General features: G+C 32.8%; 3 protein-coding genes across 3 annotated transcripts; all 3 read left to right on the top strand.

The window, feature by feature from the left end:
• Positions 1 to 404: 404 nt before the first annotated feature.
• Positions 405 to 8,081, top strand: LOC145039271 (uncharacterized). The gene is made up of 13 exons (XM_078987345.1): positions 405 to 429; positions 662 to 823; positions 913 to 1,158; positions 1,307 to 1,456; positions 1,832 to 2,089; positions 2,193 to 2,221; positions 2,320 to 2,627; positions 2,720 to 3,648; positions 3,766 to 3,795; positions 3,898 to 4,983; positions 5,121 to 6,029; positions 6,082 to 6,464; positions 7,980 to 8,081. The coding sequence occupies exons 1-13, from the start codon at positions 405 to 407 to the stop codon at positions 8,079 to 8,081; spliced, it is 4,617 nt and encodes a 1,538-aa protein (XP_078843471.1).
• Positions 8,082 to 8,921: 840 nt separating this feature from the next.
• On the top strand, positions 8,922 to 12,207 carry LOC145041206 (putative methyltransferase PMT2). Its single transcript, XM_078989183.1, has 7 exons — positions 8,922 to 9,080; positions 9,451 to 10,100; positions 10,184 to 10,394; positions 10,481 to 10,772; positions 11,132 to 11,497; positions 11,594 to 11,671; positions 11,757 to 12,207. Exons 2-7 carry the CDS (start codon positions 9,456 to 9,458, stop codon positions 11,986 to 11,988), a joined length of 1,824 nt encoding a protein of 607 aa, XP_078845309.1. The 5' UTR covers positions 8,922 to 9,080; positions 9,451 to 9,455; the 3' UTR covers positions 11,989 to 12,207.
• A 1,621-nt stretch (positions 12,208 to 13,828) lies between these two features.
• Positions 13,829 to 15,473, top strand: LOC145041207 (protein PHYTOCHROME KINASE SUBSTRATE 1-like). The gene has a single exon (XM_078989184.1). It carries the CDS (start codon positions 14,114 to 14,116, stop codon positions 15,356 to 15,358), a length of 1,245 nt encoding a protein of 414 aa, XP_078845310.1. The 5' UTR covers positions 13,829 to 14,113; the 3' UTR covers positions 15,359 to 15,473.
• The last annotated feature ends 939 nt before the right edge of the window (positions 15,474 to 16,412 follow it).

Genomic DNA, 16,412 nt, shown 5'->3' on the forward strand with positions numbered 1-16,412 from the left:
ATTTACAACAATAATCAATATGCTGGAATAGATGTTTTTCTAATTGTAAAAATATACTCTTGAATAGATACATAAGATCAATAAGCAATTTATAATCATCACGATTATCGTGTATCACACAATTTTACCTTCATTGATTCCATGGAGATCTAGGGTTTTAACCCCTGATATCATCCGAACCCACGATTGGTTGAAATTGGGGAAACAGTAGATTTAAATCTAATAAACCCTAGGTTGGAAATGAGGATGATGAGTCATGATGCTAACATTTTAATAAACAAATTAATAAAGGTAACTTTTTAAATACATTTACTTTATTATCATTATTTATTTAATTCTAACTAACTTCAATTGTATTATATAAACATATTATGTACATAATTTCACATTTCATTTCCTAACCTATGTCTTCTTATGCAGAAAACAACAGTAACATGTACCACATGCAGGCCAAAAAGAAAAGAAGACAAAGAAAAATATATTTGGAAAATAAAAGATCGAAGAAAATAAAAACAATACCAAACGTTCCAAGTATATCATTACATCATCTCTTCAAAAAAACCATTAACTATAACCGTATTAGTATTTTATATTCCATCTTTTACTATTATATAGTTGAATACATATATTTACAAGTTTTTTAAGTTATTTCTATTTGCAGATCAATCAACCAACATTGTTCGTCAAACTCAAAATGTCAATTCATTTACAACACCTGCAAAGCATAACACAACCATACAATACTGTCCTTCCTTTACAGATGTTAGAACTTCATTTTCTAACATTACAAATGTTATAAATCCGTTATCTAACATTACGAATGGTAATTATTTTTGGTTTTTAAAATATACTATTATCCATTATGTAAATATTTATTTATTTAGTTAACTATTTTATTTTTATTTTATTCAGATAACATTGGTTTCGATAAATATATCACTTCCAAGTTAGCAAAGAAAAGACAGTACCATGTACTTTCAAATGATATGACATCAAAAAATGCATCTACAGTAACAACTTCTTCATCATCAATCAAGTTAAATCCAGGATGTCATAAATTAAAAACGAAGACAAGACATTTATCCCCTATCCCATTGATTGATTTGACAGAAGATGTAGAAAATATACATCAAGTGAACAATGAAAATCGTATAGTTGGTATCTCAAATGGTAATGAAAAAATAAAATCCATTTTACATTTCAGATACTATGTTCTATATAATTATATAATTCATTGATATTTTATTCAACGCTTTTATTTTACAGAATATTTGGATCATGGTGATAACTTTTATTCTTTATGCAGGAACAAACAATAATATGTACTACTTGCAAGCAAGAGAGAACATAAGACATAGAAAATTATATTTGGATAATAAGAGATCGAAGAAAAGGAATACAAAATACACTGTTCAAAATCCGTCTACACCACATGTCTTGAAAAACACGGATAACTGTAATTTTTTTTTTTTTTTTTAATTTTTACACTTCATTAACCTATATAAAAAATACATACATTCTCATCATTTTATATTATTCCCCTGTAGTAATATAAAATTTGAAATTGTAATTTTTAATTTATAATATATGTCTTCAATTTTTATAACATGTTGTTTTTTACAGATCAATCAAAAAATGTTGTTCAATAAAATGAAAATGTCTTTTTCTATAGATCACGTGGAAACCAAAGTACACCCCTACAATCTTCTCCTTCATGTATAAATGTTAGAACTCCATTATCTAACATTTCAAACGGTAATAATATTTGTTTTTGAAATTTACTTTTAACCACTTTCTAATATATTTATATATATTTACTACTTTTTTCCAGCTAATATTAGTTTCAATAACTATGTTACTTCAACATTACAAAATAAAATACATTACTCTGGACTTCGTAATGGCATGACTTCAAGAAATGCATCTACAATAACTGCTTCTTCATCATCAATCAAGTTAAATCCAGGATGTCATAAATTAAAAAGGAAGTTGGAACATTTATCTCATATTCCATTGATTGACTTGACAACAGATCTAGAAGATGTACATGAAGTCAATAGTGAAAACCTAATAGTAGGTATTTCCAAAGGTAATACATATATATACCCATTTTTTATCTTACACCTGAAATATCATATTGTATATACTTATAAAATTAAATATTTTACTAAAACAACTTTATTTTCTTACAGAATATTTGGATCATGGTGATCAAATTGTTGTATGTCAAACATGTCATGCAAAATTATGGACAAATGAATCCATAAGAGGAAAAAAAAAGGGAACACAAATTATTCATTATGTTGTGGTTATGGCAAGGTTCAACTACCAGATTTAAAGAACGCACCACCAACTTATGAAAGAATGTTCAGAGCAACGGATTCTAAAAGCAAAAACTTCATGAAAAACATCCGACGTTACAATTCAATGTTTTCTTTTACGTCAATGGGTGGTAAAATTGATTATTCAATCAATAGAGGAAATGCTCCATATATTTTCAGACTTGGTGGTCAAAATTATCATACTATTGGAAGCCTTTTACCACCAAATGGATCGCAACCAAAATTCTCTCAGTTATACATTTATGATACTGAGAACGAAATTTCAAATAGACAAACATGCTTTGGGTATATTTTCAAACTTCTTATTCATACTTAAGTTTAATCTTTTTTTATTTTTATTTTTTTACTAATATTATGTATATTTTCAATTTTTATAGTGGGGAAAAGCATCAATCTACATCAATCGATAATGATATTATTCAAGATTTGAAGGTGATGTTAGATTCAAATAATGTCTTGGTTAGCTCTTATAGGATGGTAAGAGATACTTTTAAAAAAAATCCTGAAGTTGATATGAAGTTAAGAATTATCGGGAAAAGGGATCGAGATGGAAGGACATATAACCTACCAACTGCTTCTGAGGTTGCCGTTTTAATTGTAGGTGACAATTTTGATTCGGTTGAAAATAGAGATATTGTTGTTCAGACAAAATCGGGATTTCTACAGCGTATCAGTGAATTGCATCCTTCTTACCTTCCTCTCCAATATCCGCTACTATTTCCATATGGGGATGATGGTTACAACGTTGATATTCTTCATAGAGGTGTTGAATCTACAACCAACAACAAGCGCTCGAAATGTACAATGAGAGAATTTTTCGCTTTCAGAATTCAAGACAGAGATCATTCGTTCTCACTGATTCTTAATTCAAAAAGGTTGTTTCAACAATTTTTGGTAGATGCGTATACGATGATTGAAAGTGAAAGAATGTATTTCATACGTAGCCAACAACATGTTCTTAGATGCGAGTCTTACGAGAATTTAAGTAAACAAAAAGCTCAAGGAACTACAAATATCTCCAACATCGGCCAACGCGTGATATTACCTTCATCTTTCACAGGTGGTGCGCGTTATATGCTGCAAAACTATTTGGATGCCATGTCGCTATGTAAATGGTTTGGATATCCTGATTTCTTCATAACCTTTACGTGTAATCCCAAATGGCCAGAGGTTAAAAGGTTCCTTAAGGATACTTCACTTCAACCAGAAGACAGACCTGATATACTATGTAGGTTGTTCAAGATCAAGTTTGATGCATTTATTAAAGACCTAACGGAGAATCACATTTTCGGCATAGTTCAAGCAGGTATTTGAAATTATGTTTCTTCATAATTGATAAAAGTTATAATTTTTATTACATATTTTTTATATTTTTCCTTACGGTATAATCATTTTTTATTTTTTTTTCCAAAATATTTTGCAGTTGTTTATACAATTGAATTTCAAAAAAGAGGTTTGCCGCATAGTCATATATGTTTATTTATGCATTCTGACTACAAGTTACCCACTGTTGAATTGATCGATACGATAATTTCCGCTGAGATACCAAACATAGATGAAGATCCAGAGTTGTATAAACTTGTGCAAGAGTTCATGATTCATGGTCAATGTGGAGCTGAAAACATCAATTGTCCATGCATGGTCGACAACAAGTGTTCGAAAAACTTTCCAAAACAATTCTGTAATCATAACTCTGTTGATCAGAATGGTTTTCCATTATATAGGAGAAGAAATGATGGTCATTTTGTTGAAAAATCGGGTGTGAAATTAGATAATAGAAATGTTGTCCCATACAACAAATATCTATTGAAAAGATATCAGGCACATATTAATGTTGAATGGTGCAATCAGGGTTCTTCTATAAAGTATTTATTCAAATACATAAACAAGGGACCTGATAGAGCTACAGTTGCCGTTGTACGAAGCAATAATGAAGCTGATAGTAATGATGTAGTCGATGAAATAAATGAGTATTACGACTGTAGATATTTATCTGCATGTGAAGCATCATGGAGAATTTTTAAATATGATGTTCATTACAGATATCCTTCTGTGGTTAGACTTTCTTTTCATCTTCCTGGTCAACAACAAATCGTATATGGGGAAGACGATGATATTCACGATGTTCTCGACAAACCCTCCGTTGCTTCTTCAATGTTCACAGCTTGGATGGAGTGTAATGCAGTTAATGGTGATGCACGGAAACTTACGTATGTTGAATTTCCTACAAAGTTTGTTTGGAATCGTGGTGATAGGATTTGGAAGCCAAGGGAAGTAGGAAAGTGCATTGGTAGAATTCATTCGGTTTCACCTAAACTAGGGGAAGCTTATTTCCTAAGGATTTTGTTAAATAAGGTGAAAGGTCCGAAATCATTTGAAGAAATTCGCACAGTAAATGGTGAAGAATATTCTTCTTTTAGAGATGCTTGTTATGCTCTTGGGCTCTTGGATGATGACAATGAATACATCGATGCAATCAAAGAAGCAAGTCATTCTGGATCTGGTTTTGACCTACGATTCTTATTTGTTACATTGTTGATGTGTAACAGTATGTCTAAACCGGAGGTTGTTTGGGAAAACACATGGGAATATTTGGCAGATGGAATTCTTTATAACCAACGACATAGATTCAAGTCTCCGGGTATTAAAGATTATTATTATTATTATTATTATTATTATTATTATTATTTAAGTAGTCATTTATTTATTTTTAAACATACATTAAATAATACTTTTAATTATAAATAAATATTGTTAATAATATTTCTAATTACTTAGCTCTTTGTCCTCCAGACTTATCACTCAATGAAGATCAGCTTAAGAACTTAACTTTGTTCGAGATAGAACAAGTTTTACTTCGGAATAACTCGAGTCTAAAAAATTATAAAAACATGCCTATCCCGGATCTTGATTCTGTTTCTTCTTCAAACAATCGACTTATCACCGAGGAGCTAGAATATGACATTACCGCTATGAAGACCGAGTTTGATCGTATGTTTCTTGCATTGACAAATGAGCAGCGTCACATTTTCCTTGATATCATGAGTGCAGTTAAAGAAAATAAAGGAGGTGTCTTCTTTGTTTATGGTTATGGTGGAACTGGTAAAACTTTTTTATGGAAGACAATATCTGCCGCTATTAGAAAAGATGGTCATATTGTTCTAAATGTTGCTTCAAGTGGGATTGCTTCATTATTATTGCCCGGAGGTAGAACAGCACACTCCCGATTTATAATTCCATTTGAACTAACAGAGGATTCTGTTTGTAGAATAAATCCAGATAGTGACCTTGCAAGCTTATTGAGAAAAACCTCATTGATAATTTGGGATGAAGCTCCTATGGTCCACAAGCACGCATTTGAAGCTTTAGATCGAAGTTTGAAAGATGTATTCAAGTCTGAAAATTCTAGCAACTCAGATATTCCGTTTGGAGGGAAAGTTATTGTTTTTGGAGGATATTTTAGACAGATCTTACCTGTTATTCCAGGTGGAAGTAGACAAAACATTGTTAATGCTTCGTTAAGTTCTTCATATTTATGGCAACATTGCAAGATCCATAAATTAACAAAAAACATGAGACTAAGTGTTGGAAGGGATCAATCTGATATAGAAAAAATCGGAGATTTTGCAAATTGGTTGTTGGATATAGGAGAAGGCAAACTTGGTGGTATCAACGATGGACAAAACGGTTATTGATATTCCAGATGATATTCTCATTAATGATGCACATGATCCTATAGGTTCATTAATCGAGTTTGTATATCCTTCGATTTTGGAAAAGTACAACAATACAAGCTATTTTCAAGAAAGAGCAATACTTGCTCCAAAGAACGAAGTGGTTCAAGAAATAAACGATCGTTTGCTATTGAAATTTCCAGGAGATGAGGTTGAATACTTAAGTTCAGATAGTATATGCCAATCTGAATTTCTCCATGATCAATTTGATGCAAATTTATATTCACCTGATGTTTTAAATGGTCTGAAAGTATCAGGTTTACCAAACCATAAGTTAGTTTTAAAAATCGGTGTTCCAGTTATGTTGTTGAGAAATATTGATCAGAAAAACGGCTTGTGTAATGGAACAAGACTCCAGGTGATTTCATTGGGCAAACGTGTTATTGAGGTACGTATCATATCTGGAACTAATATTGGAAACCACACTTTTATTCCAAGAATGTCTCTAACTCCATCAGAAAAGAAAATTCCATTCAAATTTCGAAGAAGACAGTTTCCATTGGTTGTATGTTTTGCAATGACCATTAATAAGAGTCAGGGACAGTCATTATCCAAGGTTGGTTTGTTTCTCAAACATCCCGTGTTTTCACATGGCCAATTGTATGTTGCTTTATCTAGAGTCCAAAGTAGGGACGGATTAAAATTGTTAATTTTAGATAAGGATGGTAGTCTCACAAATAAAACTTCCAATGTCGTTTATAAGGAAGTTTTTGGGAATTTATAAACAATGCTTTTCTACCATCTTTTATTTACTTTTCTACCATCTTTTATTTACTTTTCTTGTATCGTACTTCATCTATCATATTAATTAATTAATTTTTACAACTTTATTGTATTTGACTTATTCATATTAATGCTAATATCACTATTCTTCATTTTTTCTAAACTTTCATATCTTTTTTTTGTTACAAATTAAAAACTATAATTATATTTCAATTTATCACCCGTGGATTTCCACGGGTTTAAACCTAGTTAATAATATGGGGAAGAAAAGACCAAGCACCCTTAAAAGATGCCATGTGGCAAATAGGGATGGTAGAAAATGGACATGTGACATATTTAGTGTTCTATAAGGCGCGCCATGGCTCGCTATGGTGTGAGGAGTGGCTTCGCCATTACGAAAAACCTCATAATGTTGGTGTTAGGCATGTCGTGTGGCAAGACGCGATATGGAGCGCCATGGCGCGTTATGGTGTGTTTTTTCGTTTGAGATACAATTTTTTGCTATTTGTTATGTCTTATCTAATCGGAGATACAAATATTTTGATTTTTGTTAACTTTTTGTTATTATTTGTTGAACTAATATTGTTAAAAGTAGTTATATTTAATATACATTTATATTTATGTGGTAATATAATTTTAAATTAATACAAAATTTCCGCCTTGAAAAACATCATGGCTCACCATGATTCGTTAAGCTCGAGGCTTGACCATGCTGCCACACCACGCCTCACACCATTTAAAACCCTTGGACATATTTAAATTTTGTTTATTAGGAGAGGTAAATGTTATTAATTGAAATCTTAGATACATCACTATATTTATATGATTTAAAATTTCTTATGAATACTATTTATAATAACTACTATATAAAAGTATAAATTAATTTAAGGTATATTCATATATTTATGAATACTATTTCATTATTTTTTCTAATTGTATCATTTATTTGTATTATATTAAATAAAAAATATAATGTCAAACTAACTTATATAAAGTAAAGGATAAATCCAAAAAAAAAAAAAAAAAAAAATCTTAAACTTTTTCTAAAGTTAAAGGTAAGTCATTTTAAAAAAATAGTTAAAATTTCTTAATAGAACCAAATCCTACCAAAGTGGAACCGAAACATGTTATTGGTATTCGGTTATTGGTTTATAGCTTATTCATATTTCAATTTTTCCAGTTTCTGTACGGATCAGTGCAGTTTATATGCTTAACTGGAAGAGGACTACATATCGAAAAGAAACAATTTGACGTTTGCAAAACGAAACTAATTGTCAGCTGAAAACTAATCGTTGAAACGAAACAAGTGCATCATATGAGTACCCTACAATACAAGACATAAAATTAGTTGAGAATGACCCAATACATGGATAAAAGTAATTTTTTCAAATCCACATTTTAGATTTACTACTTCATTCTTAGACCGTCTGATATGCATACCACGAAATGGGTCGTGGTCTATGTGGACACGACCGTGGTTAGTGCATACCACCCCGGACCTTAGTGGTTCTTTGTGGTTGTTGTTCTTTGTGGTGGGGAGAACGAAAGAGCACGCCCAATCAGATTTCTTCTTCTCATTTTTTCTCTCTTTCTTGTCTCTATCTCTCTCTAAAATAATATATATATATATATATATATATATATATATATATATATATATATATATATATATATATATATATATATATATATATATATATATATATATATATATATAATTTAAAAGCAAAAAACGAAAAAAATAGTGATGGGTGACAACCAAGACTAGTAGGTATAAGGATGACGTTGCAATGTCATTTTTGTTAACATCCTATGGAAAAACTTTCAAAAATCGGGTGAAGCAATTGGTTTTAGAATATAGTATCTGGATCCAAATATCCTGACCCAAATGCAGGCTTGGGTCCCACTGAGACGACTTTTGGTTTTCCTTTCCACGCTCGAAACACAGCATGGAATATTACCATATTCGTTACGATAGCCATGAGCAACGCACTTCCTTCATCATTCTCACCCGCTCACAACTATATATATAATATTTTTTGAATTTTTTTATATACATTCAACACCGTCGTGCGACTACGTTGCAGTCCTCAACTTTTTTGTTATTAAATATTTGCAAGCGAGCGAGAGAGTGATCTACATAAGGCCGGCGCCCCTCAAATCCATAATCCATTTGTTTTTATTCAAATCTGCAATTTAGAGGTAATTTGCAGAAGTTAATGCGGCTGCTTCAGCTTAATCCCTCATAATATCGGTTAATTTCAGTCCTCTCATCAAACTGGTACGTAGATACATGTATTCTTCTTCATTTCAACTCTCCGAATTTATTGTTATCCAGTATTATTGCGCCAATTTTGAAATCGGATTCACTAGCGCTGGAGCTGTTGTATTTTGGGGATTTTTTCGTGTGTTTTAACTTTTCCTGTTCGAATCAAGCTCCATGTACGTATAGTTTGGTGAATTACGTGCTTATTAGTTAGCTTATATACTATCGTCTATCTGCTGCACTCTGTTCCAGTGTTTTTGTTTAATTTAGGAATTTGTAAGTATTTCCATCACGAATAAGGAACCCTAGCTCAGATGGAATCGTTGTATTTCATGATCTATAAGTCAACTAACGCCAGCTATCTGTTTTTTTACCTTTTGATCAGGCGCCATGGCAACAAAGCTGAATTCAGGAGACAACAGAAGCCGGAGCTTCGTTTATATATTCATCATCGCCAGTTTGTGTGGTTTCTTCTATCTATTTGGGCGATGGCAGAGGAGTGGATTCGGGAAAGGAGACTTGCTAGTCATGGATATAACAAAAACCAGTAATACAAACTGCAATTCGATCCCAAATCTAAACTTCGAAACTCACCACAGTGGGATCACTGACAACGATTCAACATCACAAACCCTAGATTTCCCAGCATGCGATGCTAACTTCACAGATTACACACCATGTCAAGATCAAAAACGAGCAATGAAGTTCCCAAGAAACGATATGATCTATCGAGAAAGACATTGTCCTCCACAAGAAGAAAAGTTGAAATGCCTTGTTCCTGCACCACAAGGATACGTGACACCATTTTCATGGCCTAAAAGTCGTGATTATGTTCCTTACGCAAATGCACCATACAAGGCGTTAACAGTTGAAAAAGCTATTCAAAACTGGATTCAGTATGAAGGCAACGTGTTTAGATTCCCAGGTGGTGGAACACAGTTTCCTCAAGGAGCTGATGCTTACATTGATCAACTTGCTTCTGTGATACCCATTGATAATGGGACTGTGAGAACTGCACTTGACACCGGTTGTGGGGTATGTATGTTTAATATTCAAATCTTTCTGAATGTTGGGGTTTTTAAATTTATGATATTTTTTTTCGTTGTTGTTGATTTTAGGTTGCAAGTTTTGGTGCATATCTATGGAAGAGAAATGTGATAGCTATGTCATTTGCACCTAGAGATAACCATGAAGCACAAGTTCAGTTTGCACTTGAAAGAGGGGTGCCAGCTGTCATTGGTGTTCTTGGTTCCATTAAAATGCCATATCCTTCTAAAGCTTTTGACATGGCTCATTGCTCCCGCTGTTTGATTCCATGGGGTTCAAATGGTGAAGACAATTTTTAATCTTTACAGTTTTAATTAATTGGGTGGATTTTTCAAAGTCCTAAAGTACATTTGTATTTGTTGATGTAGATGGGAAGTACATGATGGAAGTTGACCGGGTGCTAAGACCGGGTGGGTACTGGGTACTTTCGGGTCCTCCAATTAATTGGAAAAACAACTACAAATCATGGCAACGCACTTTAGAGGATCTAGAAGAAGAACAACTCAAGATTGAATCCATTGCTAAACTTCTTTGTTGGGAGAAAATATCCGAAAAGGGCGAAATGGCCATTTGGCAAAAAAAATCAAACACCGAATCATGTCGCCCCACCGAAAACACCCCCGGGATTCAATTCTGCTCCAACGATCCCGATGACGTTTGGTAAAAATAAACATTTTATTTTATTTATTAATTCTTTAATTCTGTTAGAACATGAAGCTTTGATTTAACATTGCGGAATGTAGAAGTGCATAATCGAAAGAAACGAATTAATATTTAAGCACAATTTGAATACTCTCTCTCAAACTAATCTAATCGTCTATATAAAATGAAAGCTCTCTCAACTTACAAAGAATACTAAACTAGTATATATAGGAAAACTCAACCCATAAACCCATAAGTCACAAGGCTTGAATTCCACACATGTCATAAAATGATGAAACCTTCGGGTCATCACCAAATGAAGAACTTTGCACCCTAACAAATTCAACGAAAACAATTATAATTTTTTTATATTATAGGTACAAGAAAATGGAAACATGTGTGAGTGCTGGAAGTGGAGGTGATTACGTGGCGTTTCCTGAACGACTTTATGATGCGGTCCCACCGAGGGTTGTTAGCGGGTCGATTCCGGGTGTGTCGGTTGAGAAATATATGGAGGATGGTAAAAAATGGAAGAAACATGTGAATGGATATAAACGGATGAATGGAATGATTGATTCCGGAAGGTATCGGAATGTAATGGATATGAATGCCGGTTTGGGAGGATTTGCAGCTGCGATTCATTCGTCTAAGTTGTGGGTTATGAATGTTGTTCCGAATATCGCTGAGACAAATACTCTTGGAGTTATTTACGAACGTGGCCTTATTGGCATATATCACGACTGGTATTTTATATTTCTATACAAATCTTTTAAAAATTAAATTAGATTCTTAAATTAGAAAAGCGTTAATTTTAATTAATTAATAATATAATATTGCAGGTGTGAAGCGTTTTCGACGTACCCACGCACATATGATCTCATTCATGCCAATGGTTTATTCAATTTGTACAATGACAGGTATACCAAAGTTTTATTATTACTATTATTATTATTTTTTTTCTTTTCTTCATTAATTGTTTTTTTTTTAATTTATTAAATGTAGATGTGATTTTGAAGACATTTTATTGGAAATGGATCGGATCTTAAGACCAGAAGGAGCTGTTATAATACGTGATGAAGTGGATGTGATTATGAAGGTGAAGAACATAGCCACGTCACTAAGATGGGATACAAAATTAGCGGATCATGAAGATGGGCCATTGGTTCCGGAAAAAATACTCATAGCCGTTAAAAGATATTGGGCAGTCGACAATCAAAACAACACGACAACATAATTTTTTTTTTTTTTTTTTTTTTAATAAATATTTCTTTCACTTAATTTAATTTACCCTTTTTTTTTTGTTTGTTGTGTACCAACATTGAAAAAGAGATCGAGCAAAAGGTTAAAATAGTCATTTTCTTACACAGTGAATGTGAGTTTGACATAACATAACATTCATATGTACACAAAAGGGGAACTGTTTGATATAAATGGGATATCTATCTATGACTTATCGGGTCGTGTTCGTATAAAGCAATCACTATTCATTATGGATAAGGAAGGCGGATCTAGCTAGCTATGTATTATATATATATATATATATATATATATATATATATATATATATATATATATATATATATATATATATATATATATATATATATATATATATATATATAGGATCGGATGAAAATAGAAATAATTTGACGAAAATGTACAAGTGATCATAAAAATCAAAAGTTTTTGTTGATTATTAAAAAAAAAAAAAGACGAGAATATCTTGCGAAATCCTTAGATTTTTTTGATTACTCGTGAACATTCATGATTCATGGTCCCAAAAAGATGTGGAATAAACACCACAAAATGTAATGGCAAATGGAAATAGAGTCGTTTAAACATCATCAACCTAACAGTAACATTTGTCTAATATACTGACAAGATTGGTGTAATAATCAATCATTAATTCATATAAAGATAGTACCATGAAATTAAAGTTTTTTCGTCGGCAAGGACGCAAAAAAGACATCAAAATTGATGTTAATTCTATGCATGGGCCATATTGTTATTATTGTAAGTTTAACGTGACATCGAGTTGATGTACGAACTATCATAATTCATATATATATATATACGGTTGTTTGCGTGCACAAAAACAACCAAGTGACCTACCCTCCTAAGTCATTCTATACCTTTTGGGTTAGTACTTCAATTTTGGTTGCAAATGGAAAAGTAAGATCATTTAACAACTACTATACATGGACATATTGTCGTGTACTTCTATTTAACACTAACACTTTCCGTTTCATGAATACTACTTCAATAATATCTTAGACAATTTTTTTTAATAACCAATCAAATCTGTTTGTATGAATTGAAAAAAGAACGTCATAAATAACCGAGTTTGACAATAAACTATTCGTAATTTATCTCAATACCAAATATCACCAAAATATAGAATTCAATATATTCTAATTTACTTATTTTAAATATTAAACGATTTTATATAAACTAACCAAAGGGCTTATAGCCCAACGATATTTTGTGTTGTCCTCCCTCTTTGGGATCGAAAGTTCAAATCTCATTATAAACCTATATGGATTTAGGAGTAGTTTAAGAGTAAAACAGATTTGTCGTTCAAAAATAATAATAATAATAATAATCTCAATATTTATATAGTTTCAACTTAATTGGTATTTTTGCTATTTTTTCTATTTAATTACTTCTAGAGTTTCAACTTAATTGCATCAGTTCAGTGCAACCTCTCTATATATTATCATACAATTTGTGTCGTGTAAAACATATACTAAGAGCCAAATGAAAGGATAGCATCATGACATTAATAGCTAAAGAGGCTTTAAACATACAAAAAGGAATGAAACTTTATGGATATTAATTATTTCACGTTCTTTGTAAATCATTATACATGATTTGAACTGAAAATCTCTAGTTTATCTCAACATCAAGCCATATTTTGGAATTTCAAGCTTAGTCCAACTCGATCTTTTTTAGAAATATGGACAAAGATGATGACACTCGCAATTTTAAGGGGAACAAAGTGTTAAAAGAGTGAAAAGTGTAGAAGCATATGCACATGCAATTGGCTTCTTTACCAACTCAATCACTCAAGCCATCTCCATAACACAACTCTCCCTATTTATACAACAAATGGCCCCCCTCCTCTTCATCACCCCCATACTTCCTTCCACTTCCAAAACCACTTTTCTAACACTTCATGAACACAACACTTTAACATCCACCACCAACTCATATAACCCTCTTTTCTTGCAAGAAAAAAAAACTATCTTTTTTCGTTCATTTGTTCTTAAACCCTCTCTTGGGTCTTGATCCATCATTCTTGCAAATAAAATTTCTTTTTTTGGTTGGTGTTCTATTGTTTCTCGTTGTGTTATACAAACATGATAGCATCGGAGAAAAGGGTTTCTTTGTTTGGAAACAATGTTGATCGCATAGATGCATCATTTTCATCTTACATGAACGAAAACCCTACGATGCTCAAGATTACTCTCCCAAGTAATCAGAAAAAGAAAGTAGAGGATGGAGAAATCGGGATTTTCGGGGCCGAAAAATACTTCAAAGGAGCCATGGATGAACAACTTCCAAGAACTCCTCACTCCATCAACCCTCCAAACCATCATCCAAAGGGCAAAATAGTAAAAGACGACGAAGAACCAACTAAACCAAAAACCGGATCCACAACTCCAAGCGTTCGGTCCGAATCCAGCTGGAATAGCCGAACCGGTCTTTTGGTTAACAATGGTAACCGAAGGATTCCCAAGTCTCAAAAGGAGAAACCCACCCGTGTAAAGAGCTTATTGATCTCCCTTGGTTGCAACTGCAACGACAAGGGCTCAGTTAAAATCGCTGAAAAGAAAGTTCTTGTCAAAGAACTTTCGAAACCGCCAGCGAAATTCGCTGACGGTTTCACTGACGACAAGGCGAACACGAAGAAAGAAGATTCCTTCGTGTTTCCTGTCTTGAACGCTTTCCCACCCGCCAAAACCAATACACCACCGGAAGTGGAAGAAGGCGACATCACTCATGTGAAAACAAGAAGAAACTCATTGGAGGCTTTCGGTTCACCGGTTTTGGAAAAGGGGAAGAAATCATTTAGCTTGGAGAGGAAGTTAACTATGTTGAATTGGGATGGAGTGACACCGAGAGTCGAAAACATCGGGGAAAACAACGATGCGGGAAGTGATGCGAGCTCGGATTTATTCGAGATCGAAAGCTTTTCAACTAATGGGAATAACTCGTTTCTTGCACGACAAGTTTCAAATGGGAGGTCAAGCAGTGCAACACTTCCAAACGGGTACGCCCCGAGTGAGGCCAGCATTGCATGGAGTGTTGTCACCGCTAGTGTGACGGGATTCTCGATTATCTCCGATTACGAGGACACCACACGGACTAATTCAAAGACTCATATGGAACGAGTGATTAAAGGAACCGGGATTCTTTCCGGTTGTACAAATCATAAATCCGTTCGAGTCGCTGGAGAACGTGTGGTGGTTAGTGGCGGCGACAAGGCGGCGGTTACAGGCGGTATGAAGGGCCGGTTGGATTCTGTCGGGACTATTATGAAATTTCAAACGGAGAGCAAGCCGACGCGTGCTTCACACCACATGTACATTCAACAGCAATAGGGATCGAGTAGTACATTACATTTGTGTTGTTTAAAAATTACATATCAGTGTTTAAAGATTTTCTTGTCCAAAGTATTTATTTTTTTAATGAATGGAGATGAGTTTCGTTTTAGTATTTCATGCATAAACAATAGTACACTACCTACTTGTCTCTTAGTACATTAAAGTACAAGTTTTTTTTTTTTTTTTTTTTTTTTTAATAGCGTATATAATAACTGGACACTATAAACACTGGTATAAACACTGGTGGTTGAATTTCCTATCAAACATTAATTCATCAACCATATAAATTTATGCACTGTGGGTGCCACTATGCGTTATCCTAAAGTTAAAAATATTTATATTCGTGACATGTTTGTATAAAGAAACACCGACTCCATGTGTAAGGTTAGATTCACGAACTAGTTCAGTTTAGAGTGGAAATCAGATCTAAAATGAAATAAAATAAAATTGCAATGATTTTGTCTAGTTGTTGGGTAAGCAAAATGCATAGGATAAGAGAATATATATATAGAATGAAATGATTGGCATATGATATGACTTAGTGAAGTGAAGCAGATGAAGTTAAACAGTCTCCATACTGACATAATAATTGTAGCCCTAACATTGGGATAAGAATAATCTAGAACATGAAACACAATCTAAACCAAATCTTTATTTGGTTTATTGGTTGATGTTTATGGTTATTAGTTACTAGTTATTGATTACTGATTGGTTATTAGTTAGTAGTTATTGATTATTGAGTAAAACAATCAAAAAGCGTGAAACAAGAAGTTGGAAATTTGCAAAAGGGATTGGGATGATGAAATTAAAAAAAGATTGTATTTATCTGAAATAAAGAAGTGGACATTTAGCTACCACCCCTAATTGTGGAATTCTTGAGTTTATAAGGCCAAAAAAAAGGAATTTATGTCATGGATGAATTAATAGTGATACAGAAAGTGGTCCCTGATGGAAACTCTTGCCATTTGGAAAGTGAAAGATGGTTGTTTCTATAAATTTTGCAACAAGATACAATAAATATAATGTTTTTATGAAGTCAAAGAGTTATCTA

The sequence above is a fragment of the Lactuca saligna genome, chromosome 4 (genome assembly GCF_052625555.1).
Source record: "Lactuca saligna cultivar CGN05327 chromosome 4, ASM5262555v1, whole genome shotgun sequence".
NCBI classification, from domain to species: Eukaryota; Viridiplantae; Streptophyta; class Magnoliopsida; order Asterales; family Asteraceae; genus Lactuca; species Lactuca saligna.

Coding starts and splice junctions, on each gene's coding strand:
- LOC145039271 (XM_078987345.1), top strand. CDS start 405: ATGTCTTCTTATGCAGAAAACAACA. Junction 1,457..1,831: donor CTTGAAAAACACGGATAACT/GTAATTTTTTTT, acceptor ACTTTTTTCCAG/CTAATATTAGTTTCAATAAC. Junction 6,030..6,081: donor TATCAACGATGGACAAAACG/GTTATTGATATT, acceptor ATGATCCTATAG/GTTCATTAATCGAGTTTGTA.
- LOC145041206 (XM_078989183.1), top strand. CDS start 9,456: ATGGCAACAAAGCTGAATTCAGGAGACAACAGAAGCCGGAGCTTCGTT. Junction 11,498..11,593: donor ATTGGCATATATCACGACTG/GTATTTTATATT, acceptor ATAATATTGCAG/GTGTGAAGCGTTTTCGACGT. Junction 11,672..11,756: donor TTCAATTTGTACAATGACAG/GTATACCAAAGT, acceptor TATTAAATGTAG/ATGTGATTTTGAAGACATTT.
- LOC145041207 (XM_078989184.1), top strand. CDS start 14,114: ATGATAGCATCGGAGAAAAGGGTTTCTTTGTTTGGAAACAATGTTGAT.